The sequence below is a fragment of the Equus caballus genome, chromosome 14 (genome assembly GCF_041296265.1).
Source record: "Equus caballus isolate H_3958 breed thoroughbred chromosome 14, TB-T2T, whole genome shotgun sequence".
Classification (NCBI taxonomy): domain Eukaryota; kingdom Metazoa; phylum Chordata; class Mammalia; order Perissodactyla; family Equidae; genus Equus; species Equus caballus.
Window position 1 is genome coordinate 43,428,609 of NC_091697.1, and position 24,567 is coordinate 43,453,175.

The window sequence follows — 24,567 nt, forward strand, 5'->3', positions numbered from 1 at the left end:
AGAGACCTCAATTAGTTGGGGTGAGGGAGGGATCAGGGAAGGCTCCCCTGAGGAGGTGACATTGGGAAGCTGGAGGCCAAATAAGAGTTAATCAGAGGGAAGAGGGTGGAAGAGTGTTCCTCAAAGGGGGAACAGCACAGGCAGAGGCTCTGAGGTGTGTATTTTGGTGGAGCATGTCAGCCCTGGGGGGATTGAGGGGGGTCCCACTTTTCTTAGGCCTGCTCAGCCTGCCCCCAGTTTTTAGATGCCTGGGACCTTGAAGGATTATTAAAAACCTGTAGATTGTCTAGAGAAGGGGGGCCAGGCAGGGTGGTGAAGTTCTGGAAGCCATACCAAGTGAGAGAGGGCCGAAGAGCTGGGGGACTTCAGCAGGAAGAAGAGACCCTCGGGGGCGTGCCCTCCCCTCTCATCTCCGCAGGGATGTCCTGGTGCCCCAGAGCAGAGAGCGCACAGCCCTGCGTGGCCCTGGAGGGCAGAGCAGGGCCAGGTCTGCAGAGTGACAGGGAGGTAGATTCCAGCTCAACATCAGAAGACCTTTCTAGCGGTCAGAACTGCTCCTCCAGGTGGACGCGGCCTCAGGAGACAGTGAGCGCCCTGGTAGCAGAGAAACGTGCATTCATTTCCAGCCCTCGTCTCACCCCTGTGCCTCCATCTCCCTCCTGCCCCACATCCCTGTCTTCGCCCAGTGAGATGCTTTGCTGCAAGCATGAAGTGGAAGATGGTTTAGGGGCCAGAATATCTTCAGTCTCACTAGAGTATCAGAGTGATATTCCGCTTATTCTCCCTTGTCTTATGGATGGAGAACTAAGGCCCAGAGAGGGCCAGTGTCTTACCTAAGATCACACAGCCAGTGACACATGCGAATTGGGCACTCCAGCCTCTTTCTAGTCCAGTGCTTGGCTCTCTTACCCCTTCGAGCCCCTCTCCGAACCTCTCAAACCCTTTAGAGTGTGCATGTGGACAAAGGCAGGCCAGGAGGCCATCTGAGGCTGGGGACAAAGCAGCCACTTGGCATTTCCTCTGCTTTGCCTGCTCTGGTCCTGCCTCTGAGCTCTGTGAATATTTTTCTATTTTCCTTTTTGTAACCCATGCAAACCAAAACCGTGCAAGAAAACCCATGCACAGCCAAAACAAGGAACATGTTGGAACTTCTGTTGGTTCAATGTTCCCTGAAGCAAACAGAATCTTCTGGTTCCCAGGCCTTCTGTGTCCCCCGTGAGACTTCTGCTGGGTTGGCGTAATGCAGGCCTGTGGGGTGCAGGACGGCTCGAAGATGCCGTGTCCCTGCAGCATCTTTTGGAGTCTGGGCCTGGGCAGCTGCAGCTGGGGGTGGGAGGAGGCGAGATGTGTGGCTTCAGTAAGAGGTCCTAGGATTTTCTGGCTGTAAAATGCTGTCGTTTGTGAAGTTCTGGGCAGAGCTGCTGTGGTGAGCCGGGGAAAAGAGAGAGGAAGCCAAGCAAAGGAGGTCCTGAGTCCCCAGCCCCTATCTTCTCTGATCCCTTTGCCGTTTGGGGACCTGCACAGCTGTGTTTTGTTTGTCTGTTCTTAAGAAAAGGCACTGCTGCTTACAAAGAAATAAATAAAGAGAAAGAGAGGGCTTAAAAGAGACTGATCAACAGGTGATTTCAGAGATGGGTAAACTGAGGCCCCAAAAGGGAAAGAGAGCTGCTTGAAGTACATAGAAGTGGGTGTTGTGGAAACGGGATATTCCTTTTGTTTCTGAACAAATCTGACCTCAGATTTTTAACTGTTTTGCGAATCTAGAGGCCCTCAGAGAATCTCATATGAGCCACAGCCACTCTCCCCACAAAAATGCATCCTCACTCCAATGCACAGAATGTTGTGTGTTATTTCCCAAAGATCCCTCTGCACTGAAGCCCATCTGTGGACCTCAAGTTAGGGCCCCTCTGATCCGAGAGTGTGGGGTATTGGAAAGAGCAATGGACAATGAGTCAGGAGTCCTGGGTTCAGGGTCTTGGCCTCAGTTTCTTCATCTGTGGAATGGGGAGAGGGTAGGCCTCAATGTAAGATCTCACTGCGTGTTCCAGCTTCCGATGCAAACACACATGCCCCACATGTCGCTGGCCCCTCTGGTGGAGCTACTCCAGTGGCCGACCCCAGCTCTGTCCCATCCCCCAGACATCCTAACCCCACCTCCTCTGGGTTCCATCTACGCCCCCAGGCCTTGCTCTGTGCTGATGATCTGATCAGCTAAGCTGGGCTGTGAGCTACTGACCACCAAGAGGTGCTGGATGCTAATCCTCTCACAGATAACAGCTCTGCATTTGAGCCAGAACTTTCTGAATCACCCCAGCTCATCTCAGAGAGAGAGAATGCTTCGCGATCTTAATGGAGAGTGGGGTGACTTTAGAGGGGACCCTGGACTTTGATTATAGGGTGCCTGTCACATAGCATCTGTGCAAGATGGTGAATAGCTGAAAATTTGGGACTAGAATCCTGAAGAGAAGACGGTCTATGTAGAAGCAGATTTCAATCTTGGGTGACGGTCAGTGGCTTTCACCATTCGTTGTCACAGAATCCTTTGTGAAGCTGATGAGAAATATTTCTCCTCTGCCCAGAGCAATGCACAGACACAGAGTAATTTTATTAAAATTTTAGGTGTGTTGGTGAACACTCAGGACTTCCCCAGAGATTCCAGCTAATGGCCCGGTAGGGAGGATGTACGGGAAAGTGGTAAGAGAATGGGTGGAGAGAGAGCAGGGAGCTGCTAGTTGTTGGGGGGAAGATAAGGAAGTGAAAGCAGTGTCAGCGCGAGGGGAACACCAGGGAGAGTGCACCCACCCAGAAACGAAGGGAGGATGGGCCTCCATCTGGGTGTCAGTGGGGCCAAGTGCCACCTGGTGTGGGGCTGGGCAGGCGATCAGGCCCAATGAGGGCTGCAGGGACTGGGGAGCATTGGGTGGGCAGGCCTGGCACAGCTTTTCTTCTAGGGAGCCCGGGGGTGGGAGCCAGATTGTGGTGGGTTCAAGGAGTGTGGGAGGTGGGAAGAGGAGGCGGTGGATGTCGGACACTTGTTCTGGAAGTTTGGCAGCAAAGGAGGGAGGAAGGAAGTGGCCCAGGCTGCTGGGTCGAGAGAAAGGTTCTTGGTTTTTAATTTTTAAAAATGTTTTGGGCAGGATGGTTGTTTATTTTTCCAGAACGAGGGAGACCTGGGTGTGTTTGAGGAAACACCCAATGAAGGGAAGACCCTAAAGATTATCAGGCCCCCCGACAATGAGACCACCAAGGTGTCTAGGTGGAGGGAGGGTTCAGCGACTGTGCTGTCTCCGGAAGGCCCCGTAAACAGTGTGTCTGTCTGCTGAGACCCACAGGCCTGCCTGGGCTCTGGGCGGCTCCGGGTGAAGGTGGAGGTTTCCTCTAGAGGAAGTTGGCAGTAACCAGTTTAGGGTAGCAGGAACCCCTCCCCATCCCAGGAGGAAGTGGGGCTGGGGCTCCTCATCTCCATCTTTCAAATGGGGAAACTGAGGCCCAGAGGGATAAGCAAGTGGGCAGCCAAGCTGGGTGAGTCCCCAGGTTTTTCAATCCCCATGTGACACTCTCAGTGCTGCACCTGGCTGCCATGGCAGCATTTTGGGGTGTCTCAGGCCAGAGAGGGTGGTAAGCCCCCTGTGGGCTGGCAGCCAGCAACTCCCAGGACACCTCGCCTGCCAGGCAGCCAGGAAGCAATTTCCCATCATGGATCTTGCTTTTCACGGCCCATTAGCACGTTCTCACATTCTCGGCCACGCTGACCCGCTCTCACAGTGCCCTCTCCATCTGTCTGTTGGGACGCTGGGCACAGCCTCGCCGTGGACTCACGCTCATGCCTGCACACACCCAGGGCAGCTGCTCTGCCCTGAGGAGCAGCCCCCTGCCCTCCTCGCCACGGGCCCCACACCTCTCCTGGCTTGCTTCCTCCCCAGGCTTGCCAGACAAGGTCCATTTTGTTTCTGATGATGCCAGCTGTTCTCATCAGTTTATAGATGATGATGCCTATAAAAGGCGTTGTTTCTTGAGCATTTACTATACTCCAGGGACTGTGCTAAACCCTTTGCATACCTCATTAACTTGAATCTAACACTGAAGGCTTGAAACAAGTGCACAGGGTGGGTACTGTTCTCATCTGCCTTTTACAGGTGAAGAAACAGGCTGCCTGAGGTTAACCTGCTAGTAAGGGACTGCACCACGGTTTGAACTCTGGTTGGTCTGGTTCAGGAGCTGCTGTTCTTATTCACGTGAAACTTCACTGTCCCATATGGTGATCACTAGCCACAGATAGCTATTTAAATGAAAGGAAATAAGAAATCCCGTTCTTCAGTCACACCAGCCACGTTTCAAGCGTTCCTTAGCCATCTGGGGCTAGTGGCTGCCACATTGGACAACACAGAATATTTCCACCATCACGGAAAGTTCTGTTGGACAGCGCCGGTGTAGAATATTAAAGGTGGGAGGGCCTTTGTGCTATTTATCCTCATCCCTGCCCCAACCTCCCTGTTGCGGATAAAGAAACTGCCCACGTTGGGGCAGACCCCTGCTCAAGAACTTCCAGCAGGGCTGAGGGCTGAGAGTCCGTCCCTTCAGTGTCTGTCTGTCTCACACACGCTCCTCCCTGCCCGCCTTCTGTGACCTTCTCACTCACATGAGCACACTCTGCATCCAGGGTGACATAGTATGCTTTGTGGCAGCCAGAGCCTCATGGCATCACGTACACTAGGACAGTGACGGGGCTGCCGACACACACTTCTGGGCAGACGTGCCCCCTCGACCCCTTTGCACCCAGGAACACTTTCACAGGCACCCTCAGGACCCGCCTGGGGACATCCCCCGTCACACAGGGCCCTCACATGCAGGCCTCCTCCCTTCCCCTTGGGACCCCTGGTCACACCCTCCCACCTACCCTCCCCACCTTGGCCTCCTCCCCTCTCCCACCCTGTCCTGTTCCAAGTTCCTGCCCACCCACCTGCCGGCCACCTGCTCTGCTCCGGGCCGTGGGAGGAGTGGGCTGGCTCTTCTGTTTGCCAAGGCTCTGGGCTGTGGCCACTCGCTCATGCAGGAAGAGAGTGCAGAAATATGCTTTTTTAAACAAAGGATAAAAAGAGGAAGTTAGGGCTGCAGGCTCGCTGCCCCTACTCTTATTTTTGCTGCAGCGTCTCCTCTGCCCCTCATCTCCCTGATCCCAGCACCATGGCAGGCAGGGGTGAGCCCTCCCGCGTGTGGATGGAGACCTGAGGCTGCATAGGTGGAAAGAGGGGTTCCCTGGCCCCGGCCCTGCCCTCGCCCCATTTGATGCTCTATGTGCCTGGCACTGTGCCCAGTGTTTGCACGTGTCAGCTCGCTGAATCTCCCCAACACCCAGAAGGTAGATGTTATTATTGCCGCCATTTTATAGGAGGAAACAGAGAGGTGAAGTGCCAAGTTCAATATCACACAGTGAGTTGGGGGCGAGTCATGATCGGACCACAGGGCTTTGTGAGCCCAGAGCCCCTGCTCTTGAGGGTCACACTCTCCTGCCTTTGAAGGAGTCAGAAGAACAAGTGCAGGTGACCTGGATTTCTTCACGGCCTCACCAGGAATATGCCTGCTCACTTGAGGCCTCAGTTTCCTGGTCTGTTCAGTGGGGGCTCATAATGCCCACTTCACAGAGTTGCAATGAGGGTCAAGAAGAAGCTTAATGGGGAATGTGCTTTTAAAGGGAGGACGTCTTCTGGGTATGTGAGAGGCTGGTGGCCTCTGGATCAGCAGCTCTAAACTGGTTTGTACAAACTCCTCTCTCTGAGCATCTGCTAAAAGCTATGCATCCTTGCCCCAGAAAAAAATGCACATACCCACACTCAGAGGCACAGGATGTCCTTGGGGAGCACAGGACCCCTACGGCTGCACCCCCCACATCCTGGCCCCCTACTTAGACCCTGGTATTTACACAAAAGCTTGGCGCTTTGTTCTGAGGAGGAAGTTCAGCGAGTGTGCCTTCTCTTGTTTACAGGCGTGGCTCTTAGGTCCTCGGGTCCTGGGCAGAGCCCGGGCTCACGGGGCCTGTGGAGCCTGATGCACAGAGCCCCGTGGGACGGCCTCATCAGTGCTGACTTCCAGGAGGCCGGACTCTACAGGACTTCCCTGGAACACGGGCAGGGCAGTGCTGAGCAGGCTGGGACCGTGTGTTAAATGAAAATACGGATTTCCTTGGCCCATACCCAGAGGTTCTGGCTTGGTAGGTCGGGCGGGGCCTTGGAATATGTATTTTTAAATGATCCCCAAGGATCTTGAGGATTCTAAGGCAGCCAATTTGATGACCATTGATTTAAGGTCTTTACCCAGAATGGAATTTTGTTTCTCTAGTGGAGAAATTGCATCCCTCCCTCCCGCCATCCACCTCTGATTAATTGAGCTCCAGCTCAGGACCAAGCAGGGGCTAGCTGCTGGTAAGTGAGACAAGACGCAGCCCCTGCATTCAGGACCTGCGTGCCCCTCCTCTCCCCGGGAGTTGTTGGAACCTTTCCCAGAAGCGGCCACTTCAAACATTCTCTCCCCTGGGGCCTTTGAGGATCGAGGCCTCCCTCAGGGCAGGGACATGAAGGTCTTGGGGTCCATCCCCTGCCAGGGTAGGGTGGGAGTGCTTCAAGAGACCATCACGCCCCCTTCCTCAGATGCCTCTTCCTGTTCCTAACACCCCTCCCTGAACATCCTCTCCCCTGTCTCATTCCAGTCCCTCTCACTGTTGCTGGCATCACCTCCTGTTCCTGCAGGTGACATCTATGGAGGCCCGCAGGGGAGCAGGCATTGGGTACCTGGCATGGGGGTGTGGGGACAGAAATAAAGTCCTGGCCCTCAGGAACTCATTGCTGGGTGGGCAAGACAAACGGCCAAGCAACTACAGCCTGGGCTCGATGGGGAGGGACTGCAGGGTGCTCTGGGGGCACAAACAAAGGACCCCCTGGCGGCAAGGCTCCTTAGGGAAGGTGGCCAGGCTCCCGCTGCTTTCCTCCAGGGAAGGACAGGCAGGGGCTGCACAGCCCAGGGAGGGTCCGTTGCTTTGCGAGACCATCCATTTGTCATGAATTCTGGCCTTCTCTGGCTTTCCTAAGAGGTCATATTTCCTGGTCTCTAGCCCCCCTCCCAGATCCTTCTTCCTCATCCTTCCACACAGTTCCCTACCCCTCTCTTCATATTGCCCAGACACGGAGCCCGTGACAATGTCCAGGGGCATGTGCATTGCGGGCAGCTGTGCCCGTCTGCAGGCTTCCTCACTGCCTGCCAGGTCCTTCCCTGCTCCCATCAGCCTCATCTTTGTGGCCTGGACCTGCCCATGCACTTAGGAGGGGACATCAGAGTTTGGAGGGTGTGATGGGGTGAGGCCACGTCAGGAACCCGGACGTGCAGGCCAGGAGGTGGCAGATTCACTTGGTCGGGGAGAAGCCAGAAATCTGGGAGTGAAATATTTGAGTTCTAGCCTCAGCAATGCCTGGAACTAGCCACGTGACCTTGAGCAGTCTACACTGAGCTACGCCAACGCTCCAAGTCTGGAGCCCCACTCTAGCCTTAAGGAATCAGAATCTGCGTCTTAACAAGACACCAGAGTGATTCGCATGGATCTCAAAATTAGGGAAGCCTACCCCGCAGACTTGCTTCTTGCCATTAGCCTATGGTTAGGGCAGTACTGGTAGTGACCGTGGTCAGCATCCAGCCCCTTAGGGGCCTCCTCTGTGATAGGAAGGGGTTGGACCAGATGACCTTTGTGGTAGAAGGTACAACATGGCACCCAGATACCACATCTGGTTCTCAAAATAGTTTTGTTGGGCCCGATACTCTGTTTACTTTTTTTGGAATAAGTGCCAGTATTTAAAAGTTGGGAAATTTCGCATAAATATCCAGATATTCGGCTTTTCTTGAAAAATCAAATAATCCGGGAAATGGGCCACATTCCACATGGCAACAATCAATGTCCCTTGCAAACAGTGATACTCACAGCCCTCACTCCCACTTCTCTTCCAATCATGAATACTTTGAGGGTAAAGTCCCAGGAACCTCTTAAAACATGTGAAAAGATGCTCAGTCTCCCTCTCAGTGTGAGAAACACAACTCAAATCTATCCCGAGTTGCCATGTTCCACCTATCTCAGTAGCAAAGATAAGAAAGTTTGGTAACACATCGTGTTGACAATGGCAGAGGAAATGGTCCCCTCGCATGCTGTTGGGAAAGTAAGTTGGTACCATCTCTAAGATGGAAAATCCCTTATCATCTATCAAAATTAGCAAACAACATCCACCCTATGACCAAATACACCAGCTCTAGGCGTTTATCCACAGACACTTGCACGCATGGGAAACGTAATTCTCATGCACACGTAGATGGTTAGTCCGTGCAGCACTGTTTGTAATTGCTGTAGATTGGAACTAACCTGATTGCCCACTGATAGGGGACTGGCTAGGTAAGTTATCGGACCACAGCTGTATGATCAAATGCCATAAAATGAGCAGCTCTTTGTGTTATAACATGGAAAGAGGATCTCCAAAATATTTGCCAAAAAAAGGAGGATGCAGAACAGCTCACAAAGTCCAGCACCATTTGTGTGGGGATACTGCCTGTGGAAAGATGCTCTGGTGACACTGGCTGTCTTTAGGGAGGGGACCTCGGAGATAGGGGTACAGGGATGGGAGGGGGGTCTTTTTGCTATCCACACTTTTGTATCTTTTGAACTTTGAACCATGTCAATGTGTTATCTACTCAAAGAATAAACAACTAAAAACTTTCAGGGACCTCAATTCTGCAATTCTAACACTACATGATTCTAATGTTTTTCAATTTGGTGAGCTAACTTATTACAACTCTGGAAATCTCATCTCTTGTGTGGCCAAGCTCCTAATAATCCAGTACCTGTGGTCCTCTGGGTCTTGGGCCCTGCTCTTCTCTGGCTCGGGTCACAGCAGCCCCTATGAGCTCAAGCAGCCCTGGAGGAGGGCTCCCAGCTAGCATGGTGCAGCTGCATGGACGCCAGCGTCTCCTGGGGATGCAGCCCTTGGCCCCTCCTCACCTCCTTTGCCTTCTCTGTCCTCCTAGGGGAGCCTTCTCAGTGGTGCGCAGGTGTGTGAAGGTGCTGGCTGGCCAGGAGTATGCTGCCAAGATCATCAACACCAAGAAGCTTTCAGCCAGAGGTAGGTGGTGGATCCACGCTTGGCCCACCCTCTGGGGCTCTCCCTGCCTTCACTCCACCCTCTACCCCTTGGGTTAGAACCAAGGCCTGGGTCTGTCCCCTTGGTCAATGTCACATCCTTTGAGGGGCTTCCCTGACCCCCAAATTTGAGGCAGTCTCCCAGATTTTATCTCTCTCATTACTGTTTACTTTCTTTGTGGCTTTTCCCCAACCTAGACTTATCCCATTTACTGACTAGACTCCTTGTTTATCATCCATTTTCTCTCTTCACTAAAAGCTCCAAGAGGGTGGGGATGGGTCCCATGCCCTGCGTGTGCCCAGCACCTAGGACAGCGCCCAACATCCGCGGGGCTCGGCCAGTGCCCAGTGAGCTCCAGGGCACTCTGCTTCAACCACTCCAGGACAGTGCCTCCCAAACCTGTCCTCACACTGGAATCCCCTGGAGAGTTTCAAACACTCCTGACGCCTGGGTCCCGACCCCAGAAGTTATGATTTAGTTTGTCTGGGGCATGACTTGGGTTTTAGAAAAGATCCCAGGTTAATTCTAATTTGAAAGTGGTCCTAGAACAACAGCATCAGCATCACCAGAAGGTTGTTAGAAATGCAAATTCTTGATTCCAGACTTAAGGAATCAGAATCTGTATTTTAACAAGACGCCCGGGTGGTTCATGTGGACATTAAAACTTGGGAAGCCTGCCCAGGAGCTTGCTTCTTGCCCTTAGCCTGTGGTTAGGGCAGTAATGGTGGTGACCATGGCAAGAGTGTTGGGGAGAATTATCTTCAAAGATTCAATCGCCGCTCTGAACCATGTCTAAGCTGTGTTGGGGACCCCCTGGGGTGGAGGGAATTCCACTGGGTGAGGCAGGTGTCCGTGCGGGTTGTGCAGCCCATGGCTTGTGCAGCCTGGGAGATGTGGTGTGAGGGGCTGGTATGGTGCACAGGTGTTGACCTGGCAGAAGCCTCAGCTGTGTCTGGGCCGGGGCCTGGCAGGTATGGGGTTCACCGAGGCTGGTACAGGATGTTCTTGCTGTCCCCCACAGGCCTCCCCATGGGTCCCTTGTTGGACCGCATGTTACTGCCTTTCATCTCTCTGGCTCAGTGTGGCTTGAAGCCTAGCACTTTCTCCTAGTTACTGGACTCCCTGTAGTCAGGCCAGTGTCCCGCAGGGAGAGAGGCCGGGGATGGGGGGCTTTCCTGAAGGCCCAGAGCCCGTGATGGCACACAGTCAACATGAAAGCTGGGGTGGACAGGCAAAGCCTGTGGAAGGTCCAGAGCCAGAGCCAGGGGTGGGGAGCCAGGGCAGGTAGGATTGCTGCCTCATGTCCAGATGCCAGACTGGCCTTGCCATAGCTGTGTGGCTAGTGGCAGTTTGGTGCCCTCTCTGTGCTTTATGTCTCTAGTGATCAAGGAAGATATCCCAATCCCTGAGATACAGTGGGGGCAGGACTAGAACTACGACTTGGGGTGATAGGTGGGATAGCCCCCAAACGAGAGAGGGTCAGGAATCAGGTCCTCCCTGGATGCCGGAAATCTTGAGCTGGTTCACCACACTCTCAGAGCCACATCTACACACACGCGCGTGCACACACACACACACACACACACTGACAGAAAGAGACAGATGTGGATGGGAGAGAATGGAAGGGGTGTTGCCTCTTTTCTGGAAGATGAGTAAGCATTCCTGGGCAGTGTAGACTCTGGGCTGTGCCAGGCAGTAACTGCCAAGCCCACTCTCTTTGGCGATTTGTTGAGCCTTTGACCTCCTGGGAGGAAGGTGGCCCAGGCCAAGGCGAGTATGCAGGGTGGCCAGGAGGTCCTCAGGGGAACCTTCTCAAAGAAGCCCGCCAACCGCCCACGCTCTCCCCGCAGTGGGGGAGGAGGAGCACAGCTTCGTTTAGGGTTTCTTTGCCGCTCATGGCGCCTGGGGTGGGGAGTGGTGTGAGGCTGAATATTTGGCAACACGCTCTAAACTTCTCCTGCTGGCACTCCTCGTGACTTCAGCAGTTCCCGGCGGGGGGGCCGTGCCCACCCGGGGTGTCCGTCCAGCCCCCCAGGGAGCTGTGACTTCCCCTTCCCCACCCAGGCCAGCCTCTTCTGTCGAGTGGTTCCCAAACCCAGCAGATATTTTTTGTATGTATTGTTAAACTAGTCTTTTCAATAATATGCTTATAGAATAAGCAGTTCTAAAAAGCCATAAAGACATGAAATGAAATGTAAACATTTCGCCCATCCCAATTCCTGCCAAATCCTCTAGGGACCCTTAGAAAAATGCAGCTCAGTGCCACCCCTGAGGGTGGGATTCAGCAGGTGAGGCCCAAGCTCCTGCATTTAAACACTCCTGTCAGCAGGGAGCATGGCAGTATGGCTCAATGCTAAGTCCCCACTGGCTCTGCTTGCTTCCCAGCCTAGCCTCCCAGAGCCCACAGAAAGAATCCATTACGGGCCGGCCCAGTGGTACAGGGGTTAAGTTCCCACGCTCCGCTTTGGCAGCCCGGGGTTCGCTGGTTCGGATCCCAGGTGTGGACCTACGCTTATCATGCCATGCTGTGGCAGGCGTCCCATGTATAAAGTAGAGGAAGATGGGCGTGGATGTTAGCTCAGGGCCAATCTTCCTCAAAAAAAAAAAAAAAAAGAGAGAGAGAATTCATTAGCATTGTAGGGCATGCTGGGCACTGGGCCTGTGGATGAGGCTGGTGCAGCCAGAGGGGCTTGGCTCATTTACGGCCCCCCTCCACAGGCCCTACTGTCCACCCCAGCGCCAGGGGGTCACTTCCTCCGCTCTCTGGCGACCAGTCCCCATGGTGTGGGCTCATTCAGGCTGCCCCTGAGCTTCTGGTCCACATGAGGGAGCCTGTGAGGAGGCAATGAGGCACCTCTTCCCCGTCTTTCTCATCTTCCTCCCCACCCCGCCCGGCACTCTTGGTCCTCGAGATTATTTCTCCACCTCCCAGGAGCCTGATCGAGGCCCTGTAGAGGGAGGGGGCATTTCCTGTTCCAGGACAGAGATCTCTTTTCTCCCCTGGTTCCAGTGTCTCCAGCCAGCATCCCGCTGCCCGCCTGCCTGCTGGAGCCCACCCTCTCTGCAAGCAGAGCCCCCCAGGCTGCCTGGTTTCACTCTCCCGTGCTCTGCTCTGTCCCTCTGCACCATGCTGGCACTGTCTGGCCCCAGGAACCTCACCCCCGGTCTGCTGAGCTCTGGGCAGGGCTGGCTCCCTTAATCCCAAGACCCTGGAGCCTGCCCCCAGGACTGGAAAAGGTTGACAGGATATCACAGCGGGCACTGGGGCAGTCTTCCAGGTACCCGGGGAAGAAGGCTGAAGACTAGCTTCCCTCCGACCTCTTACTGTTGTGGGACTCTACTGAGATGGAAGGATTGATTTATCAATCAACTAATTATCAGAAGGGAGGCACATAGTGTAGTAATTATGAACATGGGTTGAAATCCCAGCTCTGTCACTTCTTAGCTACGGGAACTTAGGGAAGCTGCTCGAGTGACTCTAGGCCCAAGGAACATGTAAGTGACCAACAGACAAGGTCTTGCTCTCACTGCACCTCTTTTCTAGGGAGGGAAATTGAAAAGAACAGTAAACACACAAATAAGCTGGGTAAGTTCAGGTAGCAATGACTGTTATAAAGAAAATAAGACAAGGTAATGGGGAAGTGATGGGGCAAGAGGGACCCTCAGTAAAGGCAGCCAGGGAAGCTCTCTGAGGAGGTGACATTGTGCTGGCATCTGCTTGAGGAGAAGGAGGCAGCCATGAGAAGACCCAGGAGAAGTGTGTTTGAGGCAGAGGGTGCAGCAAGTGCAAAGGCCCTGAGGTGAGAAGGGGCTTGATGCACCTGAGGCCAGAAAGGGGGCCAATGCTGCTGGAGCTTCAAGGCCAAGAAGAAGCAGGACCCAGCAGGGTCTTGCTCCCCGTGGCAAGGAGTTTGGATTGTATCTTAGTACGGTGGGAAGCTGTGGGAGAGTTGGAAGCCAGGGAGCGGGCAGAGCTAAATTATATTTTAATAAGAGGTCCTTGGCTGCCGAGCATTGTTGGTCAGGGCAGGGGTCAGGGGGAGCATCCGGGGTGGTTCCTCAGGGCCCTGAGTTCTAGGAAGACTTGACCACCTGATGAGCAATTTTGATAAAGGGACTGCTCCCTTCTCCCTGGGCCTGTTTCCCCATCTACATAACGGAGCAAGGCCTCAGAAGTCAAGAGCAATGTGGTCCCCACATTTCTTGAGGTTCCCTGTATATTAGAAAATGGAAACATTTCAAAGAGAGTTACAAAAATTATCGTATAAAACGTCTATGTTTACACTGAACGCTTTTAGCACTGAAATTTGCAATGCCATGTATTGTCCTTCACACAAGACGATTGCGAGATTTACAGAAACGATTAATTCCTCACCTTTCCAGCAATGAGGTCTGGCAACCAGGTGTAGATCCGAACTTGGGTGACCAGTGCTTCCTTCTTTCAATGCTGTCCATGCAACTCTGCTCCTAGGTGACCTCACGTGGGGAAAACACCAGAATTCTAGGTTAGGTCCCTCTGCATGAATGTGTAGCCTGGGCCAGAAGGCTCCCAGCCCCCTCTGACAGGCCCCACATTGACCTGCCTGATTTCTGGCTCTGCTGGGGATGGGTGGGGTTGGGGACAGGGCATGGAGCCTGGGGAGGGTCCCGCCTTCCTCAGCCCACTGAGGGCCTCCGCCAGCCCTTGGGGGGGTTCCCCCTCCTTTGCCTGGGAGTCAGCCTTCCCCTACCCTGGAGGATATAGAAGGAGGCAGGGAGGGAGGGAGACCCAGGAGGATGCCCCCCAACCCTGAGCCGGGCTCCCTTCCCCTAACCTGCAGCTGCCTTCAGCTGGGGAGTTGAGGGTACACCCCACGGAAACAGGATTGGCCTTAATTGCTTTGCTGATGGAAAAGCCACATTTCAGTATCGATCTTGGCTTGCGCAGCCATTGAGGATGACCGGCGATTGCTGTCATGGAGGGGGCCGGGGGAAGGCGAGCTGGCTGCCTGGGGACAGGGGCTGGGACTTTCTACATCCTCCTCGCCCTCCCTGGTGCCTGCCTGCTCTGGAGGGGCCATTCAGAGACCGGGGTTCTAGTGAGTTCTCTCCTGTGGGCCTTGATTTTCCCACTCAGGAATTGGGGGCAGGTGGAGGTGGTGGTGGTGACTCAGGGCGTGGAGAACACTGTAACCCCTGGAGTCTGGCCGCCTGGGGACAAAGCGGGGCTCCACTGCCCACCACTGGCACGACTTTGGGCCAGCTGCTTAACCTCTCTGAAACTCTGTCTCCTCCTCTGTAAAGCCAGAACAGTGATAGCACCTCCCTCAAAGGCTTGTCATGAGGCCTTGAAATGTATGAAAGCGCTCTGCACACCACCTGAAACATAGTGAATATTCTACGTTTCATACTGGCTGCTTTTTTTTTTTTTTTTTACTGTTTTGTTTTTAAAATTAGGCATTAAGCACCGAATTGTGAGAAAAGCACCAAAAAGGGAATTAAGAAATGCATAAAATAGGGACAGTGGTGGCCATAGCCCAGGGTTGCGGGAAGACTGAATGGGGTCACAGCTATGGTTGCTCCCAGCCGCCTCAGATGCAGAGGCCACAGGTGGCAGGTCCTGAGCAAGGCTTCTCTCCCAAGTGGGTGGGGGATCCAGGGGATTTGGACGAAAGTCCTGGAAAGCAGGGATGAGAGCTCTGGGGAAGCCCCGAGGCTGCCACATACGAGTTCTACCCTGCAGATTCTTTGGGGCTCTCTGTGTCCTCGTCCCGGAGTCCTCTGCAAGGGAGGTGGCTCTGTGAATTAATGCAGCTCTTCTTCTGCAGGGAATTCCACTCCCTTAGACAGATTCGTTCATTCGATCATTTGTTCTTTCATTCAGTTATTTCTTGAGCACCCACTCTGTGCCAGGCATTTGGGTAGATGGCAGGGTGCAACAGAGACTGAGTCCTTGCCCTCAAGGCTAGAGATACCCATGAGGCAGTGCGCAACGTGCTGACCAGGGGCCCTGAGATGGCAGAGGAGGGGCCCCTACCAGGCTGGCAGTCAGGGCAGGCTGCCAGGAGAGGGCAACATCTAAGGATGGGTGGGAGTGAATGATGGCCAGGAGATGGATGGGAGGTTGAAGGGGAGTGTTCCAAGCTGAGAGAACCATGTGTGCGAAGGCCTGAAGTGGAAGGGCTGAGCAGGATGTGCCAGGAGAAGAGAAATTCAGTAGTTAGTGTGGCTGGAGTGCCGCGTGAGGGCAGGGCTGTAGGAAGGGCAGCAAAGGCCAGCCTGGGGGCGGCTCCAGGCTGCATGGCCCCTGGGGCTTATTACAGGAAGGGGCTCATGGATGCTCCTTGTCTGAGAGCCCTGGAAACCGAGGCCCAGAGAGGGGAGGGGACTTCTGAGTACTGCACCCAGGCCTCTCCCTCTGCAGCTGCATCCCGCTGCCTTCCTGGAAGACCAGGAGGCCCTGCCCGAAAGGCAAGCTTTTCCAGGATGCAGGGGCTGCCCCGGGAGGTGAGATCCTGAGGGCTGTGAGGAGGGAGCGACGGAGTGGGTGCAGGTTTCTGCCTCACCTGGGACTCACCTGGGCATCTGTGTTTCAGACCATCAGAAGCTGGAGCGCGAAGCCCGCATCTGCCGCCTGCTGAAGCACCCCAACATTGGTGAGCCGCGGGGGACGAGTGAGGGTGCGGGGTGGGGCCAGGCCGGCTCCCCCTCCCTGCATGGTGGGTGTTGGGGGGGTGGTGCAACTGCTCTCTTCTCCAGGGATGGTGGAAATAGAACTGGGAAAGGGGGTGTCTTTAGTGGTTTCCACATTCCTCAGAGACCAGCTTGGTTGGGGGGAAGGTGAGGAAGGGGCCCTTCCTCCCAGCCCACGCTGCCAGCAGCCTCCTTCAGAAAAGCTGTTTCAGGAAAACTCCAAAGCTCTGAGAGAGACGAAAATAGGCCAAGCTTGGCCTTGACCGGCGCAGTCCACTCCCCAAACCCACCCCTATGCTGAGTCAGCCTGGCACCGTGGCCCTGCCCACCTGCCTAGAACAGTGACCCTCAAGCTGGGAAGTGACCTCTGCCCCAGGAGTAGAATGAGCACAGACTGCATGGAGAGGCTGGGCCCAGAGCAGGTGGGGATGGGCATGAAATAATATGCCACTGCCTGACCTCCCCTTCCCCACCCCTGCACAAATGGCGGGTTGTGTCCCTGCCTGTCAGGGTTCTGAGTCATGGGAGGAGGAAGCACAGATTCTAGATATAGTTCTGTCGGGAAATGGCTGTGTGACCTTGGGTAGGAGCGCTACCCTCTCTGAGCCACTTTCCCCCATCTTCATAAGGAGAGGGTTGTCTGGACTACCTGGGCATCTTGCTAACAGGTAGATTCTGGCTCAGTGGGTCTGGGTGGGGCCTGAGACTTTGCATATCTAATATGCTCTGAGGCGATGCCAAGGCTGCTGCTTCACAGACCACACTTTGAGGAGCAAGGTCTAGGTGGTCTCGAAGGAATATTCCAACTCTGACCGCCACTGCGCCTTCTCCCTGGGGAGAGAAGCATCTCTCTGTGCCCAGGGCCCCAAGGGTTAACTCTCCTGCTAGAGAGAAGCATCTCCATCTGCTATTTATACCCAGAAGGCACCTCCCCTTCCCTGTGCCTGGGAAGGGAACAGAGCTGCACAAACAGCAGCCCAAGGCTCCAGGGCCAGAATCAGAGAAGGGACAGCAAGGGGGCTGGTGGGGAACAACCCTGATTGGACCCTGGTCCTCGACTGTGTGGCCTTGGGCTGTTCCTGCCCCCTCCAGGCCTCCAACTCCCCAGCTGTACGATGGAGAAGACTGTGAGTGATCGGTGACTGTAGAGCCCCATGGTTCTTAGAAAGGCTGTCAGCTCTGGAGGAAGGAGACAGGGAGTGTGTGCGTGTGTGTGTTGCTACACAATTGCAGCTGTCTCAGGTCAAGGCTGCCTCCTCCCCTCTGTGCCCGCTTCTCCCTCCCATTCCTAGCTATAATGGGGAGCAGTAAGTTACAGGCTCTGGAGCTAATAGGCTGCAGCTCAAATCCTGGGTTTGCTGCTTAATTGCTATGTGGCCCTGGACATGTCACTTAACCAGGCTGAAGCTCAGATTTCTCCTCTGGAAAATGGAAATGATACCTACCTCATAATAGGACTGTAATGAATAAATAAAGCATAGCACAGTGACAGTCCCGAGGGAAGTGCTTTATTGTCGTTAAGCTGCCCTCCTTTTCCCCAGTCTACATCTTCCCACAGAACAACCTTGCCTGAAGACTTTCTGAAACTCCATACAATCCTTTCTGAATAACATCCTTTCTGAAACTCCATACAATTCTCATTCCTCTGAGCCATCGAGAGTTTTGGCCAGCAGTTTGGGGCGCTATATAGAACATCGTGGCTCAGAGAATGGAGTTTGCAGTCAGACACATCTGGGTTGAAATCCCAGCTCTGCCGTAGACTAGGTGTTTGCGCTTGGGCTGGCTATGGACCTCTCTGAGCCTTGGTAGCCCCCTCTGTAAAATGGGGATGATCATGGCACCCACCTTCTAGAACTGTTGGAAGGGTTAATTAAGATATTCCAAGTAAAGCGCTTAGCACAAGCCTGACCCGTGGTAGAACCTCAGAAATGACAGCTGTCATCTTCGTCATCATCATCAATGTTGAATCATTTATGCCTTCATTCCTCCATTTACCTGATGTCAAGTGCATCTGAAGCCCCACCATGTGCCAGGGCCCTGAGGATGTACGGACGAAATGAGGGTGACGGATGGGGGCTGGGGCGTGGGTGGCTGATACCCAAGGAAGCGGAGAGCAGAGCTGAGATCCAGAACAGGCAGACCCTCAGAAGAACCTGGCGCTGTTGTCAAGGATGGAAGTGTCGTGGGAGCCTGCCCCTTCCTAATCCTTCAAGCTTCTCACTTCAAAGTAGATTGTAATCGGCCCAAAGATGTACAGACAGGTACAGATGTGGATGCAGAAGCTGAGAGGCGAGTCTGTGCCTGGAGAAACTAGACTGAGTCCTATTCAGCCTGCTTGGTGAATCCAGCCAAGGTTACTTCCTGGCTGCTGCCTATGTGTGGCTGCTGCCCAGCCCCAAGGGGACCAGGTCAGGGAGGTCCCTGGCTCAGCACAGGTGGGTCCAACTGTGCCATGTGCAGAGCGCTTACCTCCAAGATCCTGCTTGGGGGAGGACAGTACCCTGCTCTCTGTACCATTACCACCTGCTTATGGGGCGACCCCTGAAGGCCACCCCAGGATGTATGCAGCAGACAACCTGAGAGTTTAGCATATGATTTGGGGTGGAGAAGGGAAGTGAGGCTGGTCCATGATGATGACAATGTCTTCATTTATTGAGTTCTTCCTAATGCCAGGCACTGTGTTGAGTGCTTTACGAGCATCGTCTCATTAATCCCCCACAGCAGTCCAGTAGTATTAGCACTGCTGCTGGGAATGGAGGCTCAGAGAGGGTAAATAGTTTGCCCAAAGTTACACAGCTTGTAAGAAGTGGAGCTGGGAGGTGAAGCCAGCAAGCCCAACTCCAGAGCCCACGTTCTCAGTCATTCTGTTTAGCTTCCCAAGTGGACGTCAGGAGTGTGTTGTCAGGGGCACACATGCAGAGGGGAACAAGTACTACCCTTCAGCTTCCAAGAAAAAAATAACCATTAGGAATATGACAGGAATGTCAGAAATTCATGCGTTCAGCTGCATGAATGAAGACTAGGTTACAGACTTGTTTGTTCTATGACAATATTTTAAAAAGTCAAAAAGTCACAGCATCACTCCATGAGCACAGACTCACCAGTCTCTCCCTGGGGAGGTGGGACCAGTGGGTAGCTGTGGCCCTTGAATCCTGCCTTTCCTCTTGGGCTCCGGGCTGTGATTCAGCCACCTCTCAGGGGCAGAAGCCGACTCCAGTACCTCCCGTGGGAGGGGGCTGGTCCAGCCCGTGTCCCCCTCGCCTGGCTGCTCAGAGGGGCAGCCTTTTACAGTCAGCACAAAGGCACCATCTGAGCTAGGGTCAGCTCTGAGACACCCCCCCCCCCCCACACACACACACACACGCCAATTCCGTCCATTTCCCCGAGCCCTAGGACCTTCTCTAAGGGTCCCCAGCCTGCTTGGAGCTCCTCCTGAATGGCTGTTGACTGGTCCTAAAAGCCCTTCCTGTGATGCTTCTGGCCACCGCTTAGCTTCTTAGAGCTTCTCACACTCAGGAAAGGGGAGTTAAAAACTCACCTAGAGAAGAATAGCCAGGAAGGAGGCCACTCCCCAAGAGTACACTTGGAGGAAGGCAGGGAGCGGAAACGCCCTTTTTCAAAACTTGATCTTGATACACTAATCATGCAAGCTTATTGTAGATAAATGAGAAGACAAATAATTTTCAAAGTATCTCCCATAACCTCAGCATCTAGAGCTAAGACTGTATGATATAAGCTGTCACATGATATTTGATGTGTGTACCTACTCAAGTACACCTGTCCATGTTATCTCAGGCCAGGTTTCCTAGAAGCAGAGCTTGAGGCAGGGGTTCAGGTGCTTGTGGTTTATTGAGGGTATGCTCCCAGCGGAGACCTGTAAGTGACGGGGTGAGTCAGTATGGAGAAGGGGAAGGACCTGAGCAGGGATGTGGCATCAAGTCACGTCTAACTTTGATCGGATCCCAGGTGGAGGGTGCAGGGGGGGCGCCTCTGGAGCATAAATCCTGTCTTGGATTTGTTCCTCCTTAAGGCAAAGAGACTGGACGTTTGCACCAACCCTGCCTCCCATACATTCAGTTATTGGCTGAAGGCTGCAGGTAACCTCATAGGCAAGGTGGCTCCATCAGCAGTGGGCAACTCTCCAGAAAAGGGGGGCAACTGTGAGCTGTTAGCAGCCAACCTCCCAGCAGCCATACGATGGCTGCACCATCTTACTAAAGGGGGGCTGGGCAGGGCACCAGTGGAAAGCTGCCAGATTCTACACACAAAAAAACACAGGGGCTCCATACACATATACATTAAAAAAATTAGGCCTGTGTTTGCTTTGAAATGCATTAAAAAATTAAAATAGATTAATGGATGGAAGAATGGATAGAAATGTAATAAAGCAAGTATAAGGAAACATTAATGATAGAATCCAGGTGGTGCATGCATGAGTGTTCACATGATTATCTTTGAAATTTTTTATAAGAAAATGATGGTAAAAAATTAAAGCAGGATTATATTATATATACTCTTAGGTGACCTGCTTTTCAGTTTTACTTTAAAATATATTTAAAAGATCTGTCACTCATTATTTATAAGTATCAATCATTTAAGAATTTTGAAAAATTTTTATTTAAATTTGTGTGCCTTTCCTCCTCCATCTCTGGTCCCCATCTCCCCTCCCCAGTAGGCACCGATTCTGGGGTATTCTATTCGATGCCTGCTTCTCCAAACTTTGTGTGCAGACTTGAGAGCCATAAGTGATTTAAGGGACTCAGTGCTGAATCAGAAATACATGTAAATGGCAAAAATTCAGGTGTCACTAGAGTTGACAGTGAAAACTAAGTCTTACAGATTCATGACCGCTGCTCCCTCAATTCCCCTCCCCTAAGGCACCCCCAATGCCCACATCTCTGTATCCTTCCAGAAAGACTTAGGACACATACAGGCTTAAATACATCCTTTTTCAAAAGCACCATGTACACTGTTTTGCACTTGCTTCTTCAGCAAACAACGTAATTGAGAGAGGGTTGCAAACCAGAGGATACATAATGGCGGCATTATTTTAACAGCTGTGTAATTTTCCATTGTGCGATGTGTCACAATTCTCTGGGCCAGCACCCGCTCTGTGGACATTTTTAGTTTGTGGCGCAGAGGAGGACGTGAGCCTGTCCTCGGAGAACTTGCCCTTGGCTGGCAGCGTGCGGGCCCCCAGAGTCAGCCCCAGGCCTCAGGCCCTTCCTTTCAGCAGCTCAGGGGCGATTTGGGGAGCTCTGGGCTCCTGGGAGCCTTGCCTCTGTTCTTGGTAAATGAGGTATGAAGAGAGAACAGTTTCTCAGCACGTCAGAACTCAGGGACCGCTGTCACTGCCGCCTTCACGGGCTCTATTATCTCCTCAGACCTAGAAGCAGAGCGGGGATGTTAGCTCAGGGCCAGCATCGAGTGAGCACCCACTGTGTGCCTCATGGAATTCTCACAATAAGCCTTCAAGTCCAGGAGTCTTAGTCTCATTGTGCAAGCAAGGAAAGAGAGGCTCAGAAAGGCGTAGCAGCTTGCCCAAAGTCACACAGCTAATGAGTGGCAGAGATTTGAGCCACAGGCTCGTTCCGTGACTGCCTAGCAAGGAAACTGAGAGTTGGAAAGGAGAGAGAGCCAAACTTTGACCAAAACAGGGGTCCGTAATATTTAAGCCCAGGCCTCTTTTGGCGATGCTTAAGGTCAGTGAGCCCTGTTCACCTGCGTTTGTCAAAGCACCTGGTACCTAGCTTGTGCTCAGTGACTGTCTGAGAAATTGCAGTGTTGGCTGTCTGAGGGCTGGGAGGGTGGGTGCGGGTGGGGAGCAGTGTGCCCGGCATAACTGGCTGCCTGGTCCTTCCCACAGTCCGGCTCCACGACAGCATCTCTGAGGAGGGCCACCATTACCTGATCTTCGACCTGTGAGTTTGGCACCCACCCCGCCCCACCCCGCCCCGGGATGTCCTGTGGGTATCTGGGCAGCCTGAGCACAGGTGCCCTCTCTGGATCTCTTGGCCTGAGGGGTCCCAGCTGCCCCCAGGCTGGGCTGAATCCCCTCTTTTGATACAGTTTCCCAAATCACAGTCAGCCTGCCACCCGAGCAGCACACATCTGTTTTCCTGAAACACCAACACACACTTTTAACTTTCGCCATCATATATTTAGTTTTGTTTCTATTTGTGGCCAGTGATGCTCGTGTTCCATTTCTAGCAGGGGTATAAAGTTTCCTTTTGGAAGAGTTTTAAAGTTTTTTAAAGCCGGTCGATTGAATGAGGAACAATAATGGAATGATAGGCCTCAGTGGGCAGAGAAGCTCAGCAAGGACACTGGTCTCCTCTGGGCTCTTAGGATGTTGATAATGGGAGAGCGAGGGGATCTATGGGAAGTCTCTGTACCTTCTGCTCAATTTCGCTGTGACCCTAAAGCTACTCTAAAGATAAAGTCTGCTGAAAAACAGAACAGCCCAGCCCTTGGGCTCCAGGAGCCTACTGAATCCTAGTGATGGGTTCCTGGTATCCCACCTCCAGTCCCAACTTCAGCCTGGGCCTGGTGGGGACAAGGGCCGGGATGGAGGGGACGAAAGTCAGTGAAGGATGGGCTGGAAGCCAGGAAGGGGTTGTAGCAGGGGGCACCCCCATGACCCCTGGGGTCCCTCGTTTGGGGGCTGAGGTTCTGAGGTCCCTGGGCCTCGCCCTTAGCTGCCTGGGGCCTCTGTGAGAGGGTGACTCCATGCCTGTCTCCCCAGGGTCACTGGCGGGGAGCTGTTTGAGGACATCGTGGCCCGGGAGTATTACAGCGAGGCGGATGCCAGGTGAGTGCCGGGTGTGACCTGGCAGTGGCGTCCCAGGACAGGGCATCTCGCCTGGCTTCCCGGGGGGGGGGGCCCCCTCACACGATGACCCCTTCCTTTTTCTCCCCAGTCACTGTATCCAGCAGATCCTGGAGGCCGTGTTGCATTGCCACCAGATGGGGGTGGTGCACCGGGACCTGAAGGTGAGCAACTCGCCTGAGGGTGCGGCTCACCAGGGAGCTGGCCCCTCTGCCCCTGCCCTTCCCTCCGCCTGCAGTATTCCCAGAATCCCTTCAATTTCCCTGAGTTGGGCTAGATGGGGACTATTTCCCCCACTGTTCCAATGCGGAAACTGGGCTCAGGGAGGTCGAGCATCTGGGCTCAGGACGCAGGTCTCCCGACTCCCAGCCGCACATGCTTTGTGCCTGGCCAGGTGAGACGCAGTTAGACTGCCAGGATTGGCTATGGTATGGTCCAGATCCCTGCTAGGCCGCTTTCTAGCTGCACGGCCTCAGCTTCTTTACAGTGAGGGTTGCCATAGCAACGTCGGCACAGGGTTGGTGAGGATGTCAGAGGAGACACCAGTGCCTGGTACACAGATGCGATGTTACTCTTGTTTCCAGGTCTCTGGCAGGTGGAGGAGAGGAAAGACAGGGCTTGAGGCCCTTGGCGTCCTTCCTCCTCTCCCTGGAGAAGGAGATGGTCAGGACTAAGGAGATGGGCAGGCTGGGGCCGGCACCAGCCGCATGGCTTTGCCCAGTCAGCACAGACTTCTCGGCTCTCCTCTGCTGGGCCTCGTGGCATCAGCCGCTGGTAGCTCATAACATCGTCCCCACTTTGCAGAGCAGGAAACTAAGGCCTAAAGAGTCCAAGGGATTTGCCTGAGAGTATGCAGTTCAGCCGTGCTTGAGCTCAGACTGGAGCCATGAACTTCTGACCCCACATCCCATGCCCTGGGTGTCCTAGGGCTAAAAAGCCACTCAGTCCAGCTCCTGCTTCTACAGTAGCCCCTTCTAGGTGACCCTATTGGGTGTCCATCAAACCTCTTCTTTTTGGCCTTCGGTGACTGTGAACTCACTTCTGATGAGGTGGCCCCTTGCACCACTGGGAAATGCTTCTTCCATCTGTCCTGCTGTGGGATTTTTCCTGTGAACCCCAGTTCTACCCTTTGGGGCCGCGCAGATCAAGTATCCACCTCAGAGCAGCCCTGGGGCCTCTTGTCGTAGCCCCTGAGTCTTCTGCAGGCTGTTCTCCATCCCCACCCAGGACGGCATGTCCAGGCCCTCCTCACCCTGGGCACCCCCCTGGGCATCCTCATTTTCCAGGTCCCTTTCTGGGGTGCAATGCGCTGACCAGAACCCCTCCCCACCTCTGACTGTCACAGCCATCTGTGGCTCCTCACTTGAGCCCAGGTGAGCCCCCAGTGGGTCAGTCCAGACCCCCAGGCGAGCGTGTGCTGGAAGAGTGTCTCTGGCCAGACCGCAGGGCGGCTCTCCCCGAGGGCCTGTCCCATTATAGCTGCGGCCGCTGCACGGGAGGGGGAAGGAGGAGAGGCAGCACCAATTCAGGCCACTTCAGATAGATTCATTAGTGGCACATTCATCAAATCAGGGCAGGACGGCGACCGAGACCCGGGACACGCTGGGAACACAGTCCCCAGAGGACAAAAGAGGCCTTGACGAGGGGCAGACAGAGCTATATTTGTCTGCGTCCTGCCTAACTTTGGGCAGTGAAAGGTCAGGTGCGGGACCCCTTGAAAGTCCCGGTGGGGGAGGGGGTCAGAGGAAACCAGCTGTCTTCAGAGACTGGGAGCCCCGCCACTGAGCAGAAAATATGAGTACGGACGCGTCTCAAGCGCTTGCCGTAGGCCACCACAAAGTGCTTTACGTGGATTATCCCAGTTAACCCGGATGACACCCCATGAGGTAGGCATTATCC

At 53.9% G+C, this 24,567-nt stretch overlaps 1 protein-coding gene across 2 annotated transcripts in view; it reads left to right on the top strand.

The window, feature by feature from the left end:
• The window catches only part of CAMK2A (calcium/calmodulin dependent protein kinase II alpha), a 61,933-nt gene that overhangs the window by 6,306 nt on the left and 31,060 nt on the right, over positions 1-24,567 (top strand). For both annotated transcript variants that reach the window (XM_005599297.4, XM_005599299.4), the window contains exons 2-6: positions 9,055-9,149; positions 15,743-15,802; positions 21,706-21,760; positions 22,585-22,650; positions 22,760-22,832. In XM_005599297.4, coding sequence (XP_005599354.1) covers positions 9,055-9,149; positions 15,743-15,802; positions 21,706-21,760; positions 22,585-22,650; positions 22,760-22,832 — 349 coding nt within the window. The remainder of the gene's footprint in view (positions 1-9,054; positions 9,150-15,742; positions 15,803-21,705; positions 21,761-22,584; positions 22,651-22,759; positions 22,833-24,567) is intronic.